The 25,928-nt window shown below is 46.2% G+C and overlaps 1 protein-coding gene across 1 annotated transcript in view; it reads left to right on the top strand.

Annotated features, from left to right (window-relative positions):
• The window catches only part of CNBD2 (cyclic nucleotide binding domain containing 2), a 56,133-nt gene that overhangs the window by 4,679 nt on the left and 25,526 nt on the right, over positions 1–25,928 (top strand). Inside the window, exons 2-7 of the mRNA XM_049779459.1 lie at positions 5,723–5,860; positions 9,766–9,819; positions 11,135–11,298; positions 15,990–16,146; positions 17,273–17,424; positions 22,328–22,466. Of these exons, the coding sequence (XP_049635416.1) occupies positions 5,723–5,860; positions 9,766–9,819; positions 11,135–11,298; positions 15,990–16,146; positions 17,273–17,424; positions 22,328–22,466 (804 nt within the window). The remainder of the gene's footprint in view (positions 1–5,722; positions 5,861–9,765; positions 9,820–11,134; positions 11,299–15,989; positions 16,147–17,272; positions 17,425–22,327; positions 22,467–25,928) is intronic.

Here is a 25,928-nt window from a genome sequence, read left to right as displayed (position 1 = left end):
TAGTGGCTGCTACCAATTCCGCTTCATTTTATCCACGGCTCCTGACTCCTATTCTAGCCATATTTTAGACTCACTAAACAGATCCTGCTATTCAGATCACTATTGATGATGCTCAGTCTAGGGATGAGGCCTGGAGGTTCAGTGATGGGATCCTTCTGGGCAATGTTTGGGGTTCAAGTGCTGGGAATCAACTTAGGACCTTGCATATGCTAGTCAAGTGCCCTACCTCTTGATTTATCTCCCTTTCCCCTCTTAGTTAAAAAGTGTTCTCAAGGCCAGAGATCATACGCATCTAAGGCACTTGTCTTGCATGCACCTAATCTGGGTTCACAGATAATCCTCTGAGCACAGGATTCAGGAGTGCCATCCCCTCCACCACTCAAACAAGAAAAATATTCCCTACCTCCTTTCCCTTCCTTCATGTATATATATATATATATATATATATATATATATATATATATATATATATATATTTTTTTTTTTTTGGTTTTTGGACCACACCCTGTGACGCTCAGGGGTTACTCCTGGCTATGCTCTCAGAAGTTGCTCCTGGCTTCTTGGGGGACCATATGGGACGCCGGGGGATCGAACCTCGGTCCATCCTAGGCTAGCGCAGGCAAGGCAGGCACCTTACCTCCAGAGCCACCGCCCGGCCCCTCCTTCATATATTTTTAATTTTCTTCTGTACCTCTTTTCTCTGATGGATGCAGAAGTGTTTCCTGCCTCACCAGATTGTGAATGCATATAAACAGAAACTACGCATCTTGATTTTTTTTTTTTTTGGTTTTTGGGCCACACCCGTTTGACACTCAGGGGTTACTCCTGGCTATGTGCTCAGAAATCGCCCCTGGCTTGGGGGGACCATATGGGACGCCGGGGGATCGAACCGCGGTCCGTTCCTTGGCTAGTGCTTGTAAGGCAGACACCTTACCTCTAGCGCCACCTTCCCAGCCCCTTGATTTTTGTTTGTACATAGCTGAGTTAATAAACATCTATTGTACAACTTTTCATAGAAGCTTAGTTAGGACTAAAGCTGTTAGCCTGCTCCTGAGTATCCAGATTCTTGATCTTGCCACAGAGATGAGTCCCAGAAAGTTCAGAAGGAATTGGAGAGAGCATAGAGGGTAAGGTGCTTGCTTGCTTTACATGTGCCTGACATGGAAATGGTTCCTCCTGAATTTCCAAAAACTGACTAAGATTTGATTCTGATGCCAGCTTACCTTCCTGAAGACAATTAAATCTACGTGTCCTGAGGAAAATTGAGGTTTTGTAGTTTTGGAGAGAGAGAATTTTATTTATTTATTTTGGTTTTTGGGTCACACCCGGTAGCGCTCAGGGGATACTCCTGGCTCTACACTCATAAATTGCTTCTGGCAGGCTTGAGGGACCTTATGGGATGCTGGGGTTCGAACCACTGTCCTTCTGCATGCAAGGCAAACGCCTTACCTCCATACTACCTCTCCGGCCCCAAGAGAAAAATTTTAGACTTGTCACCTCCTCTTGAGCCAGTTCAGAAATCTCCAAACTTCTGCCTCCTCCTTCCCTGACACAGTCTCTGCACCATAAGAAATGATACCCTCATACCTTTGTCCTTAGGCAGCTGGATGTCAGATGGGACAGCCTCTGTCCATATCTACACCTACCATCTCTCTTTCTGTGCCCTCTAGTTTCTATCGAGCTCCCCTAAACTTGTAGGGGATCTTTATGTATTTCTTTCCTCATGATGGCTCGTTAGTAATGGAAGCAAAATCTCTACACTCTTTCACTTTCTGTTTTCCTTGGGGAAGGTTGGGATTGGGCCAGACCCACCAGAGTTTAGGGATTACTCCTGGCTATGTGCTCAGGGATTATTCTTGGCAGTACTTGAGGACCATATGCCATCCATGCAAACAGTTGCATGGAAGGCAGGTGCCTTACTCCTGTATTGTCTCACTGGTCCTCTCTTTTCTCTCATTAAATTTAATTTTATTGGGTTTCAAAACTCTATGATGGATTTTTGGTTATTTCCAATCCCTCCGATCATGATTCCTGAGCACAGAACCAGAAGTAAGTCACAAGCACAGCCAGATATAGTGCCAAAACAAACAAAATTACTGATTTTAGGGGCTAAAAATAATAGTGGAGGGTTTATGGCATTTGTTGTGCCTGTTGGCTGACCCTGGATCTGATTTCTGCCACCTGTTGGTCTCCTGAGCACTGTCTGTGCAACCCCCAAGCCAGTAATAGCACTGGTACATAAATAGTAACAACCCCCCTTAAAAATAAAGGTAACAACACACATATACACAGGTTCACAAAGCATTCTTTCCATCTCAAGTTTTTATCATGTGTTTTGTTTTTGGGCCACACACCCAGCGGTACTCTGGGGTTACTCCTGGCTCTGCACTCAGAAATCACACCTGGCAGGCTCAGGGGACCATATGGGATGTCCAGAATCGAACCTGGGTTGGCCTCATGTGAGGCAAATGCATTACCTGCTGTGCTATCACTCAAACCACTGAAAGACAAAGAGACCAGTTGGGCCTTTTGCCATCTCAATAACCATGAAGCTTAGGAAGTTAAACCTCAGGATCCTTGTATACTGGGAGGGAGGAGCAGTGTTGGGAGGAAAAGAGAAGCAGGTGAAATGTGAATGTGGTGACACTGGGCAAGTTTCAGGCTCCACTCTGAGCACCTGTATGCTCATAAGTTTGTTGCTGTTCTGAGATCAGGGGAAAGAGGTCTGGCAACAGGGCGAGAACAAGTGACTGATCTTTGAGCTTTGAAGACAGACCAGGTGCAAGTCCTGTCCTTTTCTGAGTTGAGACAGGCTTCTGTCCTTTTCTGAGTTGAGACAGGCTTTAGCTTTCAGAAAATGGCTGGAACTGCTGTGCCTATTTCTCTAATGGATGAAGATGAAGTCGGAGCTAATGCTTACATTGGTTGTTGATTAAATAAGATGATAATTATAAAAGGCTTAAATTAGCGCTACTAGACTAGAGCCTGATAATAGCAAATTGTATTCAGTATCAATTTTATTAAAGCCTTTCTAGGGTCAGAGAGATGTTACAGCAGGTAGAGTGCTTGCTTTACATGCAGCTGATCTGGGTTTGGTCCCAGTACCACATATGATCCCAATTTATCTCAGAGAGGAGGGCCACTTGAGGCCACACCTGGCAGTACTCGGGTCACTCAGTAGTGATCCCAGGCGTGTTCAGGGGACCCTGTGCAGTATCAAGAGTCAACTACATGTAAACCAAGTGTCTTCTACACTGTCTGGCCCATTTCTTGAAGTTGAAGTGCTCCTTCCAATCTGTACTTCAAAAACATTCATTTCAGGGAACGAAGAGATAGCATGGAGGTATTTGCCTTGCATGCAGAAGGATGGTGGTTTGAATCCTGGCATCCCATATGGTTCCCTGAGCCTGCCAGGAGCGATTTCTGAGCGTATAGCCAGAAGTAACCCCTGAGCTCCAGCCTCCCCATCTAAGTTTTTGAATCATTTGAACTTTGTATGTAGTATATGGTGCCAGGGATCAAACCCAGTGCCTTACACATGCAAGGCAATTGCTCTACTGCTGAGCTACCACCTCAATTCTTTTACAAATTATTTGAAAGAAAGCTGAATGCCTTATGACATTATCATTTATTGTTATCATTATCAAAATCATTATTTTGATTGGGGGCCATATCTGGTGATATTCAGAAGTTACTCTTGGCTCTGTACTCAGGAATTGCTCCTGACAGTGCCCAGGAGACTGTATGAGATCCAGGGATCAAACCAGGTCAGTTGCATGCAAGGCAAGTCTACCTGCTGTACTATGTTCTGACCCCTATGATACTTAAAAAAAAAAAAAATCAGGGGGCCGGGAAGGTGTCTGCCTTGCAAGCGGACGGACCATGGTTCGATCCCCCGGTGTCCCATATGGTCCCCCCAAGCCAGGGGCGATTTCTGAGCACATAGCCAGGAGTAACCCCCTGAGCGTCAAACGGGTGTGGCCCCAAAACCAAAATAAATAAATAAATAAATAAAAATAAATAAATACAAAAAAATAAAAGCAAACCCCTGAGTACTGCTGGTTGTGACCGACCTCAAAAAATAAAATAAAAGCATAACCACATTATAATTAGAGCATAAAAATAACCCTAACTTTGGGCCAGAGCGATAGTACTACAGGTAGGGCACTTGTTTTCATGCGCTGATCCCACCTCCCATTTGGTCCTCTGGGTACCACCAGGAGTAATTCCTGAGTGCAGAGTCAGAAATAACTCCTAGCATGAACAGGCATTTTGTCCCCAAACTCCCAAAAGCCCCACCCTAAATTTACAATATTATAATATCCTGTCATACTCAATTTCCTTATTTCTTCCTATTTTTCATAACTTGTTATTGTGAATCAGAATGCAAGTTTGCATTTGTTTGAATATCTCTTGAATCTCATTCTAGAAATAACTCCATACCTTATATTTTTCTCAAGATATTTTTTGTTTTTTGTTTTTGTTTTTGTTTTTTTGGGTTACACCCGGCAGCGCTATATGGGATGTCGGGATTTGAATCACCAACCTTCTGCACGAAAGGCAAATGCCTTACCTCCATGCTATCTCTCCGGCCCCTTTTGTTTTTGTTTTTGTTTTTGGGTCACACCTGGCATTGCTCAAGGGTTACTCCTGGCTCTAGGCTCAGAAATTGCTCCTGGCAGGCTCAGGGGTCCATATGGGATGCTGGGATTCAAACCACTATCCTTCTGCATGCAAGAAAAACGCGCTACCTCCATGCTATCTCTCCGGCCCCCTCAAGATATTTTTTTTTTTTTTTTTTGGTTTTTGGGCCACACCCTGTGACGCTCAGGGGTTACTCCTGGCTATGCGCTCAGAAGTTGCTCCTGGCTTCTTGGGGGACCATATGGGACGCCGGGGGATCGAACCGCGGTCCGTCCTAGGCTAGCGCAGGCAAGGCAGGCACCTTACCTCCAGCGCCACCGCCCGGCCCCATCCCCCTCAAGATATTTTTAAAAATATATTAAATCTTTAAATTTTTAGGCACTGCGATGGGAAATACCATTAAAGATAGGTTTTCATACTAACAACACCACACCCTGAACCAGAGTGTCCACTTCTCCCTACTAGGTCTCAGTGTACCCACACTTCATATACTTCAGCAAAGAAATGAACATTTTGAAGAAACTGAGTCCATCCCTGATGGATTGTTTCCCGTCTGGTGCCATCTGGTGTTGAGCTGCTTCCTTAACTGCACTGACTTGTCACATAGAGAGAGGGTGGCTGCCCTTCCACCAAGTTCCCATAGACCATGTACATGTTTCCAGAGTGGGGAGAAAGTCAGAAACTTTCCTCAGCATTTGGCTTCCTCCCCTGTCCTCATAGTCTGCACTGTGGCCTCTACCAGCCCATTCTGAGCCCAAGGTTTAGGCCCTATTATCTCTCCTCACTCCCCACTGTCCCTGTGCTGTCTTTTCTAGGCATGTCATTTTTAGTAATGTGTTGGACAATGTTTTAACCACAGACTCCTGGGATGAAGGAGTAGTTGCCAATCTCTGGCCATTTTCCTGGGAACTAGTATGATTTCAAAAAGGCCTCTGCAACTTTCCTGAACAAGGAACCCATCCTCTGCCTTCTGTCTTGTTTTAACCCTGTGTAGATCCTCTGTTCCACTGCTCTCTCCCATTTGCTATTGGCTTCAGAGAGCAGATACTTGCTACTGATTTTTGTTTTGTCTCCCCAGCGTCTGTTTCAGATCATCATCGATATCATCATAATGATCCGAGTGTGTAAGATGTTCCGCCAAGGCCTGCGGGGATTTCGGGAATACCAGGTCATTGAGAGTGCTCAGCGAAATCAGCCTGTCTTCTCTTACTGGGATGTAAGCATTAAAACCCTGCATGGTAAGGAGGCCTTAAGAGGGAGGGTCCAGCAAATAGCACTCTAGTTCTGCACAAAAATATTTACTTCAAATTATGTGTTACAACACAAAAGTAAATGATAATAATTCTATCAAAACTTATATCAGGGCCCGGAGAGATAGCACAGCGGCATTTGCCTTGCAAGCAGCCGATCCAGGACCAAAGGTGGTTGGTTCGAATCCCAGTGTTCCATATGGTCCCCTGTGCCTGCCAGGAGCTATTTCTGAGCAGACAGCCAGGAGTAAGCCCTGAGCACCGCCGGGTGTGGCCCAAAAACCAAAAAAACAAACAAAAAAAAACTTATATCAATAAGGGCCTATTTGAAATAATGGTTACATCTTTCAATTGGTATTACTAAGTCAGTGTCTAAGGATTCACTGGGCATTGGCTCTGTGTTACTGTTCAGGCTCACCAAGCTTTGTGGTCTTCTAAATAGCTTTCCCATTAGATTTACTGTGCTGAGGCTGGAGAGATAGCACAGTGGTAGGGAATTTGCCTTGTACGCAGACAATCCTGGGCAGTTGGTGGTTTGAATCCCAGCATCCCATATAGTCCCCTGAGCCTGCCAGGAGTGATTTCTGAACTCAGAGCCAGGAGTAACCCCTAAGCACTTCTGGGTGTGACACACTGCCGGGTGTGACACCCTTCCCTAAAAAAAAAAAGATTTACTGTGCTGACATTACTTTTAAACATTGTGATATCAAATGCCCACAGTCCAGAATTTATAGATCTGTTTTGTTTTTGGTTTTGGGCCACACCCATTGTAACCCACATGCTCAAGGATTACTCCTGGCTATGCACTCAGAAATCGCCCCTGGCTTGGGGGGACCATAAGGGATGCTGGGGATTCGAACTGTGATCCGTCCTAGGCTAGCGCTTGCAAGGCAGACACCTTACCTCTAGCATCATCACTCTGGCTCCCAGAATTTATAGATCTGGAACATATTTGGTGGTTTGACAGTTTGATTAGGTTATCTTTTTGTTTGGTTTTGGGGCCACACTAGAAGTTGCTCAGGAGTTATTCGTGACTCTACATTCAGAAATTACTCCTGGCAGGCTCCTCCCAGGGGGGCCATAAGAGATGCTGGGGACTGAACTCAGGTCTGCTGCATGCAAGGTAGTCCCACTTGCTGTGCTATGGCTCTGGTTCTGGCAGTTTGATACAGTTAAATTGTGGAGCTGGCCACATCCTGACTTCGATGAAACACAGAAACCACACAAACCAGAATCCTCTGGCACAGAAACCAGAATCTTCAACGACAAAAACTGGATAACAATAACAGCTAATGTGTGAAAAAAAATTTCCTGTGACCACAGAGAATGAACCAGGGGTTGGACAACCTAGTATGTCTGGAACCCAGAGTCAGTCTTATACCAGAGAGCTTTAGGGATATTAAGGTCTCTTTGTATTTAGGACAAGGCTTTCTTTTTTCATTTTATCTATATTTTGCTGGGCCTATGCAAACAAAAATTGCCACTCTCACACCTTTATTACTGTACTTTTTTTTTAACGCTTATTCTTTAAAAAAAAAAGAGTTTACTAAATTTTACTAAAATTTAAATTTTCTGCTGCTGCTTCAATTAATTCATTGTGAGTTTTCAAAAATAGTCTTTCCTTTCTGTTCCATCTCTTTAGTTTTTCTTTCAATTTTCTACTTTTTAAAAAATGTTGCTTTTAGTCTTCCTAAAATGTATTATTATCAGTTATGTCAACTTGTAATGTTTTTTTTTTTAAATAAATTAAAAAATAAAAATAAATAAATAAAAAATAAATCATGGAGCTGGGCTGTTTGTTGGAGAGTATAGGGTGTCATGTTGGGCTGCTTTGCCTTCAGGAAGAAAGGGGAAGCTTCCCCAGAGTTTTCAAACTGTACCAGACTATCTGGGAAGAGTTGGTGGACATCATTTTCTTTTGGAAGGTGATAGAGGAGCTGGGCCATTTTTCTACCAAGAAAGTGGCAGGATGGGTAGGGGTGGGGTGGCTCAGCCAATCTCCATTCCAAAATCACCCCAGTTTTCAGCCTGTAGTCTGGTACACCTGAGAAGGGTTAGCTGTTCATATTATTTGAGTTCAGTTGTGGAGCTGGGTCATTTCTGTCAAAGGGTATGGGATGTGGCTGTGGGCAGAGAGGGGAATTTTCTCACCCCTTCCAATTTTTGGCCTGGACTAGTCTACCTGGGAAGAGTCTGCTGCCATCATTTTTTTTTTTTTTTTGTGGTTTTTGGGCCACACATGACAGTGCTCAGGGATTGTTCCTGGCTCTGCTCAGAAATCGCTCCTGGCAGGCTCGGGGGACCATATGGGATGCCGGGGATCAAACCCAGGTTCATCCCGGGTCAGCTGCATACAAGGCAAATGCCTTATAGCTGTGCTATCACTCTGGTCCCTGCTGCCATCATTTTCTTTTGGAGCTTAGTAACCCAAAATTGTTTCTAAGGACAGTGGCCAAGGAGAGGGAGATAGGGGAGGTTTTTTGTTGTTCTGTTTTGTTTTGAGAGGAATGTAGGAGAGGGAAGAAAGATGCTCTCAGATGAGCTCAGGGGTGCAGGAAATGTGACACTGTGGATGAGTTGAAAAGGTAGCAGGGAGTGGGGTTCTGCTGGTCATCATCAAGAAATATGTTGTCTATTCCCCGAGTCCACAGACTGATCCTGCCATGTGGCTGGCAGAGGAAAAGAGGAAAAGTCTACCTGAGGGATTGAGGAAATGTCACAAAACATACAGGATTAAGGAAAAGTCACATAACTTGAGGGATTGAGTAAAAGTCAGATAACCTGAGGGCTTGAGGTCAGTCTGTGAAAGTATTCTATACTGAAGCATGAACCTTGGAGACTAGGAGCGAATTGTGGACTTGGGCCAATGTCTGGGAGTTAAAAGTTAATGAAGACAGTCACCATGTGAGGAGAGTGCTAGACAAGATGGGGAACACTGCTCAGCCGTTATGGCCTTGAGTGGAGCGGACTCTCAGGAGCTGCTGACAGAGGGCTCCTGTGGCTGCTGAGCAAAGCTGGGGGCTAAGGCTGAGGGAAAGAAGAGCGGTAAGCTGGTTTCCTGCAGAGCAAAAGGGGCTCTGGTTTAGTCAGGATGGTGGTCTGGGCCTGTGCGGTCTCTCATGCCTCTTCCATCTCTTGTCCCTCTTCCTATCCCTTTCTCTTTCAGCATCTTTCAGGAAACAGGATTGGCTGTTTCCTTCTCCTCCTCCCACTCTAGACAAGAACCTTGAGCTCCTCAGGCAGACCCCTTTGCCTCTTTCAAGTCCCCAGTGGGCAGAATAATACCTGCCTAGTCCTGCTGAGGATGAGGCGTAAGCCAAGGAAGCTGTGCCATGCCTGGATACTTACTAAACGACTCCTCACAATTAGCCAAGGTTGGCCTTATTTCTTCTTTCCTTTGTCTCCTGTTCCCCAACGAGTTTGCTTATTTACCTTTTTCTTTCCATCTTCAGCCTTCTTTCTGCCATTCTTTCCCTCCCCCTAACTTCTGTTTCTAGTTGCCATGCTAGACCCAAGTCCTGGGCTGAGTCTGACGGCATTTGAGAGGTGGAAGAGAGAGATGCTGTAGGGAAGCTGCCATGACTTCCTGTCTCCACCTGCTCTGGGGAGATTACAAATGCAAAACTTGAAGTACAAGGTCCTGAGTGATAGCACAGTAGTAGGGCACTTGCCTTGCACATGTCTGATCCTGTTTTGATTTCCAGCATCTTATATGGTCCCCTGAGCCCCTCCAGCTGCAGTTCCTGAGCAGAGTCAAGTTAGGAGTCAGCCCTGAGCATCCACAGGTCTGGTCAAAAATAAAAATAGAAAATTCAGGCTCAGTCTTGCTGATTCTCCAACCACCTCCCCTCCTCTCCCATATTTCTTTTAGAAAAAGAAAGAAGGCCGAATCCATTTTGACACAATGGACTTCATGGCAGAAGAGGTAAGTCCACATGGGGGATTTTCTTCCTGCATCCACACCTTAAGTTATTGGACTGGGTGTTAGGACCACAGTACATCTGAACTTGCCACTTAGGGTTGCTTCCTGTTCCCAAGCTGATCTCAGAGATCCCTTTTGGTCCTCAGCTCCTCTGCATTTGAAACAGAACCACAGGGAGCACAGTGGAAGGCACAGTCAGGGAGTGCATGCCTGGTAACCATGAGACACTGAGTTAAGTCCCCAGCACCTCTCTGGCTCTCTGAGCACACCAGGTGTGACTCTGGTGTCCTGCAGCACCACAATGCCTAGCCATACCCATACCAGGCCTTAGCATTGAACCTTCCAACCTGTTTACCAGGTATCCCTGGGAGTGGCCCCTGAGCTCTTCTTGGGATTCTGCCCCCATAAGATTGACTTCTAAACCAAAGTAAAGTTGGCATCTAGATGCCTACAAGGACTTAATAAAGGATAAAGACTAAACAATGAAGAAAGGAGATGAGGCTGGCTGGAGGTGAACAAAGAATGGTGTGGAGGTTAGGGCCAGACCATTGGGAACTCCTAGGCAGTAAAAAAGGAGTTAAAATTTTCCCCTGAGGAGGCAAGGGGATGGCCAAGGGATGGCTCAGTGGTAAAGTCATTTTCTGGGCAAGTGTGATGCCATAAGTTTGGTCCATGGTGGTGCCTACAGGTGCATAACTGGGTCCTAGCACCCTTGCTCCTTGAACCCTGGGTAATGTGTGCAAATGCTGTTACCTGGTGCATAAGCACAAAGACCCAGTCCCATCCCAGCCACCACTCCCTCAAGTGTAGCAAACAAAGATGGGCTCTTGGGTACTGGAGCAGCCTGGAGGGTGTTAGCATGTCATAGTAGTGGTGGAATCTGAAGTCCAGGCTGCTGGGAATGTCTCTAGCTTCTCTTAGCTCATCTAGACTACGAGGAAGAAAGGCTGTGGAGGGAGAAGCCACTGACAGTAATGCTGAAAGGCTCTGGGAACCCCAGTTGCCCAAGGAGGGGGCAGTGAAGAGCCGAAGAGGAGGTGGGAGATAGGCCTGGCCTGCAGCAGATGGAGTGTACCATCCTGCCTCTCATCTTCATCTGTGGAATGGTGGTGTTGGGTGGGGGTGGCCCCCTAGCAGCACTCAGGGCTGTTAGATGGTGTGGATCAGCAGAGACCCTGAGTGAGGTGCCATCTCCATGTCCTCTGTCAGAATATTGTCCAGGAACAGAATAAACAGGATGGCAGGCCTCCAGGAGTCATCTGTCTGCCCCTGGGGAAACACTGAGATTCTGAGTGTCACTCCAGTCCTCTTTCTCCAGGACCACATGTCCCCCAAAGCCATTCATATAATGCAGAAGCTGCCCACCTGGAGGACGGAGAAAGAAGTCAAGGACCTCTGCAACCTCCTTCAGAATCTAGACAGCTTCCGCAACTACTCAGAGTCACTGCAGCTGCAGCTGGCCAAAGTCTTGCGCTTTGAAAGGTCAGTGAGCACAACTGTGGTGTGGGCTGGTGGGGCAGAAAGAGCCAGGTGGAGTGGGGCCCCACAGGCAGCATCGTTCCTCACCACCATTTTTGGATAGTGAGTGAAGGTGCTGGCAGCATCTGGAGAGGCTGTGATCAGAACTCAGTGGGGAGTTGTTCCTCTTTCTGCACTTTTCTATTGAGGAAACGGCCTCAGGGATGACAGAAAAATAATTCAGGGATAGATTGAGAGCACAGCGGGTGGAGCATTTGACTTACATGCAGCTGACCCAGGTTTGATCCCTGGCATACGATATTATTCCCTAAGGCCTACCAAAAGTGATCCCTGAGCACATAGCCCAAAATAAGAGCTGACTACTGCCTGGAGTGGTCCAAAAACCAAACCAAACAACAATTAAATTTAAAAAAAGGAAAGGAAAAAAGATTCATTTTAAGTGACTTCGGGACCACACTGAATTGTGCTCGAAACAACTCACTGTCCCAACTTATTACTTAGGAGTCAGTCACTCAGCAATGCTCAGGGAATCTTCTGGTAATGACGACTGAACCTGGGGTTCTCATATGTGAAGCATTGTTTCTCAGACCTGTGAGCTACTTCCCCAACCCCTACACAAATTAATTTTTTGTCAGCTGTTATCTTTTTTGGGGGGCGCAACACCCAGTGATGTTCAGGGGTTACTCCTGGCTATGTGCTCAGAAATCACTCCTGGCTTGGGAGACCATATGGGATGCCAGAGGATCGAACTGTGCTCTGTCCTAGGCTAGCGCATGCAAGGCAGATGCCTCACCATTTGTGTCACCACTTCAGCCCCAACTGTTATCTTTTTTTTTTTTTTAAACATTTATGTAGTTGGAAAATGTGTCTGTGTGACTTGCTTTATTGCAATAGTTTCATTACTGGGTGATCCAGAACTGAACTCACAGTCTTTTTTAGTATTTCTTCATTGATTTTTTTGTTTTGTTTTTGGGCCGCACCCAGCGGCACTCAAGAGTTATGCCTGGCTCTGTACTCAGAAATTGTCCCTGGCAGGCTCGGGGACCATATGGGATGCCAGGAATCAAACCCAGGTCCATCTCGGGTCAGCTGTGTGCAAGGCAAACGCCCTACCGCTGTGTTATCTCTCCAGCCCTCAGCTGTTGTCTTAACTGTATTTTTCCTATACTGAAACCATAATTTTAAGCACAGGAGGTGGCTCTAAGGGCTGGAGCACTGGCTTTGGATGTGGGAGGCCCAAGTTTAATCCTTGGCACCTCATGGTCCTCAAAACATGCATTGGGAATAGCCCTTGCACACCGTTAGGTGTAGCCCCAGAATGAAAAATATATTAATAGTGATTCCTCGGGGCCGGGCGGTGGCGCTAAAGGTAAGGTGCCTGCCTTGCCTGCGCTATCCTTGGTCGGACCGCAGTTCGATCCCCCGGTGTCCCATATGGTCCCCCAAGCCAGGAGCAACTTCTGAGCACATAGCCAGGAGTAACCCCTGAGCGTTACCGGGTGTGACCCCAAAAAAACAAAAACCAAAAATAGTGATTCCCCAAAGACTTCCCCAGTCCCTAGAAGAGACTGTGGTGCAGGTAGTTCATAGATGTAAGGTGCCTTGGAGGAGACTCACACACATGTACACACATGGAAACATTGTCAGGAGCTTTTGGGGGCTGGATGTTTGAAGTTAGTTCAGCTGTTAGGTCGGGATGGAAATTGCTGTAGGTTTGTGTCTTGAATTCTTCCTTCACATCCAGCTTCCTTGGTGATCTGCACAGGATCTAGCTGAAGTCAAACTCCTAGGGGAAGAGGCAGCTTCCCAGTTGGGGGGAGGTAGGGAGGTGGCATTTGAACAGGCTTGTTAAATAGGTAGAGGTGCAGACAGGGCTGTTCCAGGCAGAGAGAACCATCTGCTTGTCCTGTTTTTAGACTGTGTTTTGGCTGTACTTGGGGCTGCACCCAGCCCAGTGCTTGGGAATCTACTTTCAGGCATGCTTAGAAGACCATTTTCGGAATTAAACCTGGGCCATCTGCAATCAGGATGTGCTCCAGTCTCCTGAACCATCTCACCAGCTCCCATCTGCTTTGTCTTTATCCATGCAGAAGAGTCTCTCTCTCTCTCTCTCTCTCTCTCTCTCTCTCTCTCTCTCTCTCTCTCTCTCTCTCTCTCTCTCTCTCTGTTTCAAACCTTTTTTTACTATATGTGTTATTTTGAGAGCAACATCAGTGTCCTTTATCACTGTGCATGAGAAATCAGTTGGCATTTACTTAACTTATTGAATGAATGCAGTAAATGAATTCACATAGAAATGAGATTTGGACTTACATTTAAAATACAGAAATTGAGAGCCTGAGCAATATAGCACAACAATTAGGCATTTGCCTTGCACTTGGCTGATTTCAATCCCTGAAATCCCTTATGGTCCCCTGAACCTGTCAGGAGCAATTTCTGAGTGCAGAGCCAGGAGTAACCGCTGAGCACCATCGGGTGTGGTCCAAAACCAGAAACTGAAGCTGGGGTGATAGTATAGTGGGTAGGGCATTTGCCTTGCACACATCTCACTCAGTGATGAGTAGGCCATACCAAACAGTGTTTAGGGATTATGCCTGACTATGTATTCAGAAGTTCACTTTTTTTTTGTGGGGAGGGCCACACCTGGCAGTGTTCAGGGATTACTACTGAGCATTCTAAGCACCACCAGAAAAGATCCCTGAGTGCAGAGACAGGAATAAGTCCTGAGCACTGCCAGGTGTGATCCCAAAAGAAAATAAATCAAAAAACAAACTTCCTGAGCTAACAAAATCAATTCCCAGGAACCAGAGAGATTGTATAGATATTAAGGTGCTTGTCTTGCACATGGCTGACCCAGTTTGATCTCTAGCATCTCATACAGTTCTTGAGTACCCCCTGTGTGGCCTTCCTTCCAAGTCTCTTCCCAAAAAACAGGGCCAGCCGGAGAGATAGCTCAGCGGCGTTTGCCTTGCAAGCAGCCGATCCAGGACCAAAGGTGGTTGGTTCGAATCCCGGTGTCCCATATGGTCCCCTGTGCCTGCCCGGAGCTATTTCTGAGCAGACAGCCAGGAGTAATCCCTGAGCACTGCCAGGTGTGGCCCAAAAACCAAAAAAAAGAAAAAAAAACAGGGCCAGAGAGATAGTACAGCAGGTAGATGCTTGTCTTGCATGCACCCAAACTGGGTTTGCTACCTGGCACCACATATGGTCTCCTGAGCCCTATCAAGAGTAATTTCTGGTAGCCAGAGTGATAGCACAGCAGGTAAGGTGTTTGCCTTGCACACAGCTGACCTGGATTTGATCCCTGGCATCCCATATGGTCCTCTGAGCCTACCAACAGTGAAGTCTTTTTGTTGTTGTTGTTTGGTTTTTGGGTCACACCTGGTGGTGCTCAGGGGTTACTCCTGGCTCTGCACTCAAAAATTGTTCCTGGCTGGGGGCTGGAGAGATAGCATGGAGGTAAGGCATTTGCCTTGCATGCAGAAGGATGGTGGTTTGAATCCCAGCATCCATATGGTCCCCTGAGCCTGCCAGGAGCAATTTCTGAGCGCAGTGCAAGGAGTAACCCCTAAGCACTGCTGGGTGTGATCCAAAAACCAAACAACAACAAAATAAAATTGCTCCTGGCAGGCACGGGGGACCATATGGGATGCCGGGATTCGAACCACCGTTTGTCCTAGATCAGCTGCATGTAAGGCAAATGCCCTACTGCTGTACTATCTCTATAGTGCAAGAGTGAATTCTGAGTGCAGAGCCAGTAGTGTTCCCTGAGTGCTGCTGGGTGTGCCCCCCAAAAATAAAAGGTGTGACTCCTGCAGAGCCAAAGTCATAGAACAGCAGGTAGGGTATTTACTTGCATGTGACTGACCTGGGTTCAATCCCTCACATCCCATATGGTTCCTCAAGCTTGCCATGAGGTATTCCTGAGCTCAAAGCCAGAAGTAAACCCTGAGCACTGCCAGGTTTGGCCCCAAAACAAAACAAAACAAAAAAAAAGTGATTTTTGAGCACGAGTCAGGCGTGATTCCTGAACGCTGTTTGGTATGGCCCAAAACCAAATAAAAGAAATACTAACTCCCAGAAACTTGAGAGATTGTTCAGCAGACTGAACAGACTGGACCACATGTCCTCTGGGCACTATTAAGAGTCATCCTCCAAATCTGAAGCATAGAACAGGTAGTATCCCTAAGCACCTCCCAATGTGACCCCAAAACAAACAGAAATTATTAGTTTGCTCTGGATCTGGGCATTTCTTGCCCAAGTGCTCTGTAGGGATCATAAGAGGAATTTCCTGGAGCCCCTGAGAAAGAGGATCTGAGCTGCCCCATCTTGCAGCTAGAAGCAGAATGAGGATTTGGACCCTGGCTGGACTCTAAGGCCTGACTCCTAAGCAGTTGACAACTCATCTTTCGCTTTCAGTGTTTGTTCATTTACTTGCTCTTTGATGGCTCACTGAGCCTTTACCTCACTCCTATGCAGGTTGATCAGGGCTCTGTGCTTAGAAAGCTTCTATCTAAAAGAATTAGGGAATGGAGTGTTGATCAGGTCAAACATAGTGTTTCTGGGCTGACCACAACCAGGGTCCTGTTGAGACCTTGGTTGTGTACTTCCATGTTCTGGAAGGAACACACTTGCGTGGACCCCTTCACCTGGGCTCCATGTTCCCTGGGTCACCATTTCTGGTCTCACCCCAGGTTTGGCCGCAGGCGCGTGATCATCAAGAAGGAGCAACAGTTCAACAGCTTTTACTTCATCTACCTGGGCACAGTGGCAATGACCGAAGACGAGGATGGCAGCAGTGCCTTCCTGGATCACCATCCCAAAGTTCTGACCAAAGGCGACTGCTTTGGGGTAGGATTGGGAAGGGGCTTCCTGGGTCAAGATGGGATGAGCCAGAGTTCACTGCTGGATGGACTCCAGCAAGCCCAGTTCTGCCTTTTCTGCCTACTGAAAGATGAGGGCTGGGCCCAGTAATAGCCACAGTACTGTTTCTGTCTGTGGGGTTTGGCTCAGCTTCTTAAATTGTGGGTAGCATTCCCTAGATGCACTCATGAGACTTAAAACTTTTTGTTTTATAGGTTGCTTTTAGGGGCCAGAGAGATATCATGGAGGTAGGGCATTTGCCTTGCATGCAGAAGGACGGTGGTTGGAATCCCAGCATCCCATATAGTCCCCTGAGATCGCCAGGAGTGATTTCTGAGCATAGAGCCAGGAGGAACTCCTGAGCACTACCGGGTGTGACCCAAAAACCAAAATAAAATAAAATAGGTTGCTTTTAGCGAATAGGGCATTTGTTTTTTTGCCTGTACACAGCCAGCCCAGGTTTGATCCCTAGCATCTCATATAGTTCCCCAAGCCACTCAGGAGTAACTTTTGAACACATAGCCAGGAGTAACCCCTGAGTGCTGTTGGATGTGGCCCACAAACAAGGAAACAAACAACAAAAAAAGTAAAATAGGTTGCTTTGATTGAGTCTCAGTCAATGTTTGATTTGTAGACATGGGGGGGGGGGGGAACCACTCCTGGTTTTGCACTCAGAAATCACTCCTGGCAGACTTGGGGGACCATATGGGATGCTGGGGATTGAATCCGGATCCATCCAGTCGCTCACATGCAAGGCAAATGTCCTACCATGTGCTATTGCTCCAGCTTCTGTAGACCTATTTAATATGCCTGGAATCATTTAAATTTTTGTCCGGCAAATAAGGATGATGAGTGGAGGAAGCTTAGAGAAGCTCTGTTCTGTCTGATCCCCAGAGGTGCAGTGACTTCTTAGGTCTCCCAGCCTCCAATTCTCTGCTTTGGCTAAGCCTGTTGCCTCTTTTTCTGGAAGTAGCGTATCATAAAGGGGACACAGAAGGGAATTTTAAGCAGGAGTACAGTTCCCCTCCCCAAACCTGCAGTCAGAGAGAGGTCGTGGTGTTGCAAGTTAGGGGTCCTGGGGTGGGTTTTCACTTGCCTTGGCTTGTCCCCACAGGAAGTCGGCTTACTGAGCACTTCCTTAAAGAAGGCAACAGTGGTCTGCCTGGAGGAAACAGAGTTCCTGGTGGTGGACAGAGAGGACTTCTTTGGGAACAAACTGGATGAGGAAGTACAGAAGGATGCTGAAAAGCGGTTTTATTTTTTTAGGTAATTACCCATGACAGTCAGCATCTGTGTGTGTGTGTGTGTGTGTGTGTGTGTGTGTGTGTGTGTGTGTATGTATTGCCTGACTTTGCTGCAGTCGCTGGAACACCAGGTCCTGTTCTCACTACCTGGCCATCTCTTCCGTGTGTGTGTGTGTGTGTGTGTGTGTGTGTGTGTGTGTGTGTGTGTGTGTGCTGGAACACCAGGTCCTGTTCTTACTATCTGGCCATCTCTTCCGTGTGTGTGTGTGTGTGTGTGTGTGTGTGTGTGTGTGTGTGTGTGTGTGCTGGAACACCAGGTCCTGTTCTCACTACCTGGCCATCTCTTCCGTGTGTGTGTGTGTGTGTGTGTGTGTGTGTGTGTGTGTGTGTGTGTGTGTGCTGGAACACCAGGTCCTGTTCTTACTATCTGGCCATCTCTTCCGTGTGTGTGTGTGTGTGTGTGTGTGTGTGTGTGCTGGAACACCAGGTCCTGTTCTCACTACCTGGCCATCTCTTCCGTGTGTGTGTGTATATATGTGTGTGTGTGTGTGTGTGTGTGTGTGTGTGTGTGTTGCCTGACTTTGCTGCAGTCGCTGGAACACCAGGTCCTGTTCTCACTACCTGGCCATCTCTTCCTTGTCCTCTCCCCATCCCTCATTCCTCTGTCTTCTACTTGCCCCCAGGTTTGTTTCTTCCCCCCAGGGACTAATACTAGCTCACATGTTCTCACCACCTGTAGGCCTCGCACAATGCTGGGCCCTTGGTACTGTGCTAAAGCTAATCTCACAGCCAACGTCTGGTGCTTTTCTCGCACTATCCCTGGTGTATATGGGGGGTGCAGGCCCAGAGTGGTGGCATTGCCAGAGTCTGCACTGTATCCTCCCTCCCCTACCTGAGTCCCAGTATAGAGGAATCACCACCCCACACACACACACTCTCCACCACTGGCAGCTGCTTTCTTGCTTCGTATCCATGGACAAAGATCAGAACATAAGGGTGTTTTATTCTAAATGAGAAAGAAGGGATGTCAAGTTCAGAAGGTGCTGCCCTAGAAAAGGCCTAAAAGTGCTGCCAGGTGTGTGTGTGTGTGTGTGTGTGTGTGTGTGTGTGTGTGTGTGTCAGTGACTCTTGGGGCTCCTTTTCCCTTTCTCATACCTCCTGTTTCATCTCCCAAATGAGATAAGTGGTGTCTGCTCAGTGTACCCTGGGGTGGTCCTGGGCTGCCCTTGGAGCTATATTTCCTGCAGGTATAAGGGGTGTTGGCCAATGACTTAGGATGTTCTTCAGAATAGGAATCACTTCTTTAGCCCCAGTATGGAAGACTGGGGGCAGGGGGAGTGGAGCAGAAGTGAAAGCGGCATAGGTGCAGACCTGGACAGTGGGGTATTTGGGGAGCAGCATAGAGAGGCCCTGCTGAAGAGGACATAGGCAGGAGTGAGAGAAGCTATTTGATCAACTAATCTTTGAAAAAGGAGAAAAAACTATGGAAGTGGAGCAAGGAAAGTCTCTTCAACAAGTGGAGTTGCGATAACTGATTTTCTACATGCCAAAAGTTGAACTCAGATCTCTCTCTCTTTTTTTTTTTTTTTTTTTTGTGGTTTTTGGGTCACACCCGGCAGTGCTCAGGGGTTATTCCTGGCTCCAGACTCAGAAATTGCTCCTGGCAGGCACGGGGGACCATATGGGATGCCAGGATTTGAACCGATGACCTCCTGCATGAAAGGCAAACACCTTACCTCCATGCTATCTCTCTGGCCCCGAACTCAGATCTCTTTTTTTTTTTTTTGGTTTTTGGGCCACACCCGGCGGTGCTCAGGGGTTACTCCTGGCTGTCTGCTCAGAAATAGCTCCTGGCAGGCACGGGGGACCATATGGGACACCGGGATTCGAACCAACCACCTTAGGTCCTGGATCGGCTGCTTGCAAGGCAAACGCCGCTGTGCTATCTCTCCGGGCCCGAACTCAGATCTCTTAACACCACGCACAAAAGTCAAATGAAAATGGATTAAAGGGCCAGAGAGATAGCACAGACGTAGGCAATTTGCCTCGCATGCAGAAGGATGGTGGTTCAAATCTCAGCATTTCATATGGTCCCCCGAGCCTGCCAGGAACAATTTCTGAGCATAGAGCCAGGAGTAACCCCTGAGCACAGCCGGGCATGACCCAAAAACCAAAAAAAAAAAAAAAAATGGGTTAAAGACCTTGATATTAGACCCAAAAACAAGAGGTACATAGAGGAAAATGTAGGCAGAACACTCCGTGACATTGAAGCGAATGGCATCTTTAATGATGAGACACCACTGACCAAGCAAATGGAAACAAATATAAGAAAGTGGGATTACATTAAACTAAGAAGCCTCTTTAAAAGAAAATGGTGACCAGGATACAAAGATTAACCACAGATTGGTTAAAAATAGTCACCCAATACCAATCTGATAAGGAGTTAATATCTGAGATACATAAGGCACTTGTAGAACTTAACAAGAAAAATATCTAACCTCATCAAAAATTGGGAGAAGAGATGAACAGAAACTTTCTCAAAGGAGAAATATAGATGACTAGAATGTACATGAAAAAAATGCTCCACATTAATAATAAGGGAGATGCAAATTAAAACAACAACGAGATATCCCACACCACAAAGACTGGCACACATCAAAAAGAATAAGAACAATCAGTGCTGGTATGGATGCAGAGAGAAAGGGACCCTCATTCACTGCTGGTGGGAATGTAGTCTGGTCCAGCCTTTTTTGGAAAACAACATGGGAAATCCTCAAAAACTAGAAATTGAGCTCCCATATGATCCATCAATACCACTTCTGGGAAGATACCTAAGGACTCAAAACACAATGTGGAAAAGGCATCTTCACTCCGATGTTCATTGCAGCACTATTCACAAAAGCCAGAATTTGGAAACAACCCAAGTGCCTGAGAACAAATGAGTGACTAAGGAAACTATGCTACATCTTCGCAATAAAATACTATTACACTGTGAGGAAAAATTAAGTCATGAAATATTTTATACATGGATGGATATGGAGAGTATTATGTTAAGCAAAATGAGTCAGAGGGAGAGGGATAGACATAGAATGATCGCATTCATTGTGAGCCACTTCAGGAGATTAAGTATGCTAGGTGGAAAAGGAATATTTATTTTAGGGGAAATAAGCATGTGAACTCTGTGTCAGCTAGTCAGGTAGGGTATGAAAGGGAATTAAAACAGGGTGTGCTGGAGTGATAGCACAGCAGTAAGGCGTTTGCTGTGCACATGGCCAATACTGGACGGACCCCAGTTCGAATCCTGGTGTCCCATATGGTTCCCCTGAGCCTGTCAGGAGTGACTTCTGAGCATAGAGCCAGAAGTAACCCCTGAGTGCTGCTGGGTGTGACCCAAAAACAAACAAACAAACAAACAAAACAGAAAAGAAAAAAAAGGGTGTGTGCTTCTGTGTTCAAGAAATTAGGGAAAACTGTTTAAATGGGTGTGTGCTTCTGTGTTCAAGGAATTAGGGAAAACTGTGTTTAAATGGGATATGCGTTTAATGTGCTATAGATGGGTATTGGACATTGTATGACTGAAAATCAGGAACAACTTTTTTTTTTTTTGGGCCACACCCTGTGACGCTCAGGGGTTACTCCTGGCTATGCGCTCAGAAGTCGCTCCTGGCTTGGGGGACCATATGGGACGCCGGGGGATCGAACCACGGTCCGTCCTAGGCTAGCGCAGGCAAGGCAGGCACCTTACCTCCAGCGCCACCGCCCGGCCCCTGGGGGAACAACTTTTTATCTCTCTGATGATTCAATTAAATTTTTTTTTAAAATAAGTATAAATAAAATAACAATAGTATGGTAAAAAAATACCCAAAATAATAGAAATGAGGGCCAGGAAGAAAGTTTGGTGCAAAGAGCATATAATGTAGTTAGAGAAGGAACCACTATGTCGATGATAGTTGGAAACGATTATTCTGGACAATGATGCACAATATCCCTTCAGTAATGATACTGCAAACCATCGTGTTTAAAAGGACAAAAGTAAAGGAGAGAAAAGAAGAGAGAGAGAGAAAGATAGAGAAGAAAAATATCTGGCATAGAGGCAGGTGGCGGGGTATAAAGGGATATATACTCTTTATATATAAAGGCAGGAAGGAAACTGGAGACATTGGCATCAGGAAGTTGTACTGGTGAAGGGATGGGTGTTGGACAACTTATGACTGAAACTCAACCATGAAAAACTTTGAAACTAATTATTTTAAAATTATTTAATTTAATTTAATTTAAAAATTAAATTATTATTTAAAAATTTAAAATTATTGGGGCCGGAGAGATAGCATGGAGGTAAGGCGTTTGCCTTTCTTTTGTTTTTTTTTTTTTTTTTTGGTTTTTGGGCCACACCCGTTTGACGCTCAGGGATTACTCCTGGCTATGTGCTCAGAAATCGCCCCTGGCTTGGGGGGACCATATGGGACGCCGGGGGATCGAACCGCGGTCCGTTCCTTGGCTAGCACTTGTAAGGCAGACACCTTACCTCTAGCGCCACCTTCCCGGCCCCAAGGCGTTTGCCTTTCATGCAGGAGGTCATCGGTTCGAATCCCGGCATCCCATATGATCCCCCGTGCCTGCCAGGAGCAATTTCTGAGCCTGGAGCCAGAAATAACCCCAGAGCACTGCCGGGTGTGACCCCCCCAAAAAAAAAAAAATTTAAAATTATTTTAAAAATGGGAGAGCACGTGGAAAACTTTCACACTTTCTTTCTGCAGTGTCTGGCAGCTGACACCTCCTGTGGTGGAGGGCAGAGAGTTATTTGTTTTTTGGAGGGATCATCCTGGTGGTGCAGGGAGCTACTCCTGACTCTCTGTTGGGGGTGGTTCCTGAGTGAATAAGCAAATGTGCTCAGCCCTTTGGACTCTAACAGATTTTACCTGTAGGAACTTGGAGCTGTTTCAGTCGTGGTCTGATGAGAAGCTTTGGCAGCTTGTCACTTTGGGGAAGCTGGAAAAGTTCTCCTATGGGCAGCTGATCTCAAGAGACTTTATAGAAGCAGCCTCGATTGTGTTCGTCTGCAAGGTGAGAGGTGAGGGTGACTTGGGAAGAGCCACTAGTGATGTCTTATGACTAGCTTTCCTTTCTTGAGAGCTTCTGTAGCCCAGTTATGAAAGGCAAGAGACATACTTGGGTCTGGTCCCTCGGAGGGTTGCTATGAATATGAAAATAAATCACTTTTTTTTTTTTTTTTTTTTTTTGGTTTTTGGATCACACCCAGCAGCACTCAGGGTCACTCCTGGCTTTATGATCAGAAATTGCCCCTCTGGGCCCGGAGAGATAGCACAGCGGCGTTTGCTTTTGATCCATGACCAAAGGTGGTTTGTTCGAATGAATCCCGGTGTCCCATATGGTCCCCCGCCCCCCCCCCCAGTGTCTGCGAGGAGCTATTTCTGAGCACATAGCCAGGAGTAACCCCTGAGCACTGCCGGGTGTGGTAAAAAAAAAAAAATCACCCCTGGCAGGCTTGGGAGACCATATGGGATGCCGGGATTTGAACCACTGTCCTTCTGCATGGAAGGCAAACGCCTTACCTCCATGCTATCTCTCCAGCCCCATGCCTGAGCGATTTCTGAGTATAAAGCCAGGAATAAGCCCTGAGCACTGCCGGGTGTGACCCAAAAACAAAAACAAAACAAACAAAAAATATATATACATATATAAATCACTTTATCACTTTAGTATTAGAAACAGGGCTCAAATACATGTTTATTTAATTTTTTTGGTGGTTTTTTTTTTTGGGGGGGGCGGTTTGGGCCACACCCAGTGATGCTCAGGGGTTACTCCTGGCTATACATCTAGTTGTGCTCAGGCCTTACTCCTGGCTCAGAGATCCCTCCTGGAGATACTGAGGGGACTATATGGGTGTTAGAGATTGAACAAGCACTGTAGAATTTCATATTCTTGATTTTGTTTGCTTTGGTTTGTTTGTTTGTTTTTGGGCTACAACTGGTGATACTCAGAGTTTACTTCTGGCTCTGGACTCAGGAATCACTCCTGGTATTCTCTGAAGACCATATGGAATGTCAGGATAGAACTTGGGTTTGCCACATGCTCTGGGACTCCCATTCTTTCATATTTGTTTGTTTGTTTTTGGGTTACACCTGACTGCACTCAGGAGTTACTCCTGGCTCTATGCTCAGAAATTGCTCCTGGCAGGCTTGGGGGACCATATGGGATGCCAGGATTTGGACCACTGTCCTTCTGCATGCAAGGAAAACAAATGCCCTGCCTCCATGCTATCTCTCCAGCTCTCTTTCATATTCTTATCACAGCCTTAGTTTCTAAGTTTCATCCTGGGAAGAGAGTAGCCTCACTAATACATGCAGAAATGGGTTTGCTGCAGGCTGGTAAATGGCTAGCACCTATTAGGGCTAGTGAGGATGGTGTTGCTATGCCCGTGTCAGAAGAAACAATCCTACACTGGGTACAGTGAAGGTTGAAATGCTGCGGCTTCTGCCAAGGTCAGAAAGCCAGTTTCTGGCCATGCTTCGAGGCAGGGTGTCAGGCTGCCATCCACAAACCTCACCTACCCAGGTATGTGTGGTCTTGGGAAGGTCTTAGCCCATGGGAGTTTGGAAAATCTAGCTTCTCTTCCAGGAAAGGAAAATATTTTAATCTTGAGGTCCCAGTGCAAAGTCAGGTCTGAAGAATTTGGAGAGGGTCATGTGAGGGGAGATAGCATGGAGAGCTACTAGAAGAGGAATGAGGGTACAACCATTTTCAATTCTATTTCTTCCTTAGAGCTGCTTTCTCTGCCAGTTTGGGCAGTACAGCAGGCACCCTGCTTGCTTTACACACAGCCTATCCAGATTTCATCTCTGACATCCCATCGAGTCCCTCAAGACTTCTGAGCACTGCTTGGTATAGCTCCAAACAAAACAAAACAAAAATTAAAGTCGGTTTCCTGGGCCAAAGAGAGCAAGCTACCTTGAGTGCCTGCTTTGATGCAGGAGGCCCAGGTTTGATTTCCTGCACTACATGGTTCCCTGAACACCGCTGGGAGTGGCCCCATAGCACAACCCAGAAGTATCAAGCCCCGTTGAGCCCCGAAGTTGCTCCCAGGAACCACTCCAAACAAACAAAAAACTGTTGTTTGCCAGTTGAATATTTAGGAAATCAGGCAACCATGGTGCAGCCACTCTGGACAGAACTGAAGAGCCCCGGTCACCTCTAACTGCTCTTTTTTTCTCATTTTGAGTCCCACTGATGTTCACCCCCTGCAGACCAGGCTCTCTAGACACTGGCATTTCACCCACATTGCCACTAGAGGGCAAAAGCAGTAGAGGGTACCTGCATGTCTGAGACCTTGGAAAGATGGGAGTTGGATTCTTGCTGATAAGGAGAACGTCATCAGTGGCATTTTGAATAGTTTATGATTTGGGAACATGTAGTGAAGTCGTTTTCTTTACATCAATAGATGAAATTAAAGAAGAGTCTTCAAGAGGATTTCTGTAGCACCTGCAGTTCCTGGGTTGATATGTACTTGTCAATGCATAAGTCACCGCTTATAATAAGGGATTATTATTATTCATTTTTTTGGTTTTTGGGTCACACCCGGTGGCGCTCAGGGGTTACTCCTGACTCTGCGCTCAGAAATCGCTCCTGGGAAGCTCAGGTGAACCATGTGGTATGGTAGGATTCGAACCACAGTTCATCCTGGGTCTGCTACGTGCAAGGCACATGCCCTACCGCTGTGCTATCTCTCTGGCCCAGATTATTAAATGTGTAGTCCATTGTTGTTCCTCTTCAACAATCATCAATCTTGAACCTTAAGCTTTATCAGGTTTTCATAAGAAAGGGTAAGGTTAAAAAAATAAGGGTAAGATTTTGGGAGTGATAGCATAGCAGGTAGGGTACTTGCCTCGCACACAGTAAACTGGGGTTCAATCCTTGGCATCCTGTATCTTGCCCTGAGCACCACCAAGAGCAACCTCCTGAGCAATGATCCAGAAACAGCCACAAATACCACAGGGGATAAATTCCCAAACAAAACAAAAAGGATATGGTCTCTTGTTTTATGTTTTGGGTTTTGAGGCTAAACCTAGTGATATCCAGGACTTATGCCTGCCTCTGCAGGTCTCAGGGGACCATGTAGGGTGCTGGGGATCAAACCTGTGTCAGCTAGGATGCAAGGCAAGTATCTTACATGCTATACTATCTTTCCAGCTCCAAAGGAGTTAAGATCTTCTAAGATATGAAAAGAAAAAACAAACATTCCACTAGTTAGATTAGTACAGAGGAAAAGGCTTGTTCAGACACAGTTGTCAGCATCACATGAAGCTTTTTTATGGGAACTTTGCAGGCACTGTCAGAGAAAGGATAAATTGGCATTGGAGGATCGTTTGATGATGCTCCAAAATTTAAGACATATCTACCATTAAGAAATAATCCCGGAGAGAGAGCACAGTGATAGGGCATTTGCCTTGCAAGCAGCCAACCCAGAACCTACTTCAGTTTAAATCCCGGCATCCCATATGGTCCCCT

The sequence above is a fragment of the Suncus etruscus genome, chromosome 9 (assembly GCF_024139225.1).
Source record: "Suncus etruscus isolate mSunEtr1 chromosome 9, mSunEtr1.pri.cur, whole genome shotgun sequence".
In the NCBI taxonomy this organism is placed as follows: Eukaryota; Metazoa; Chordata; class Mammalia; order Eulipotyphla; family Soricidae; genus Suncus; species Suncus etruscus.
This window is presented reverse-complemented; position numbering and strand designations above follow the sequence as displayed.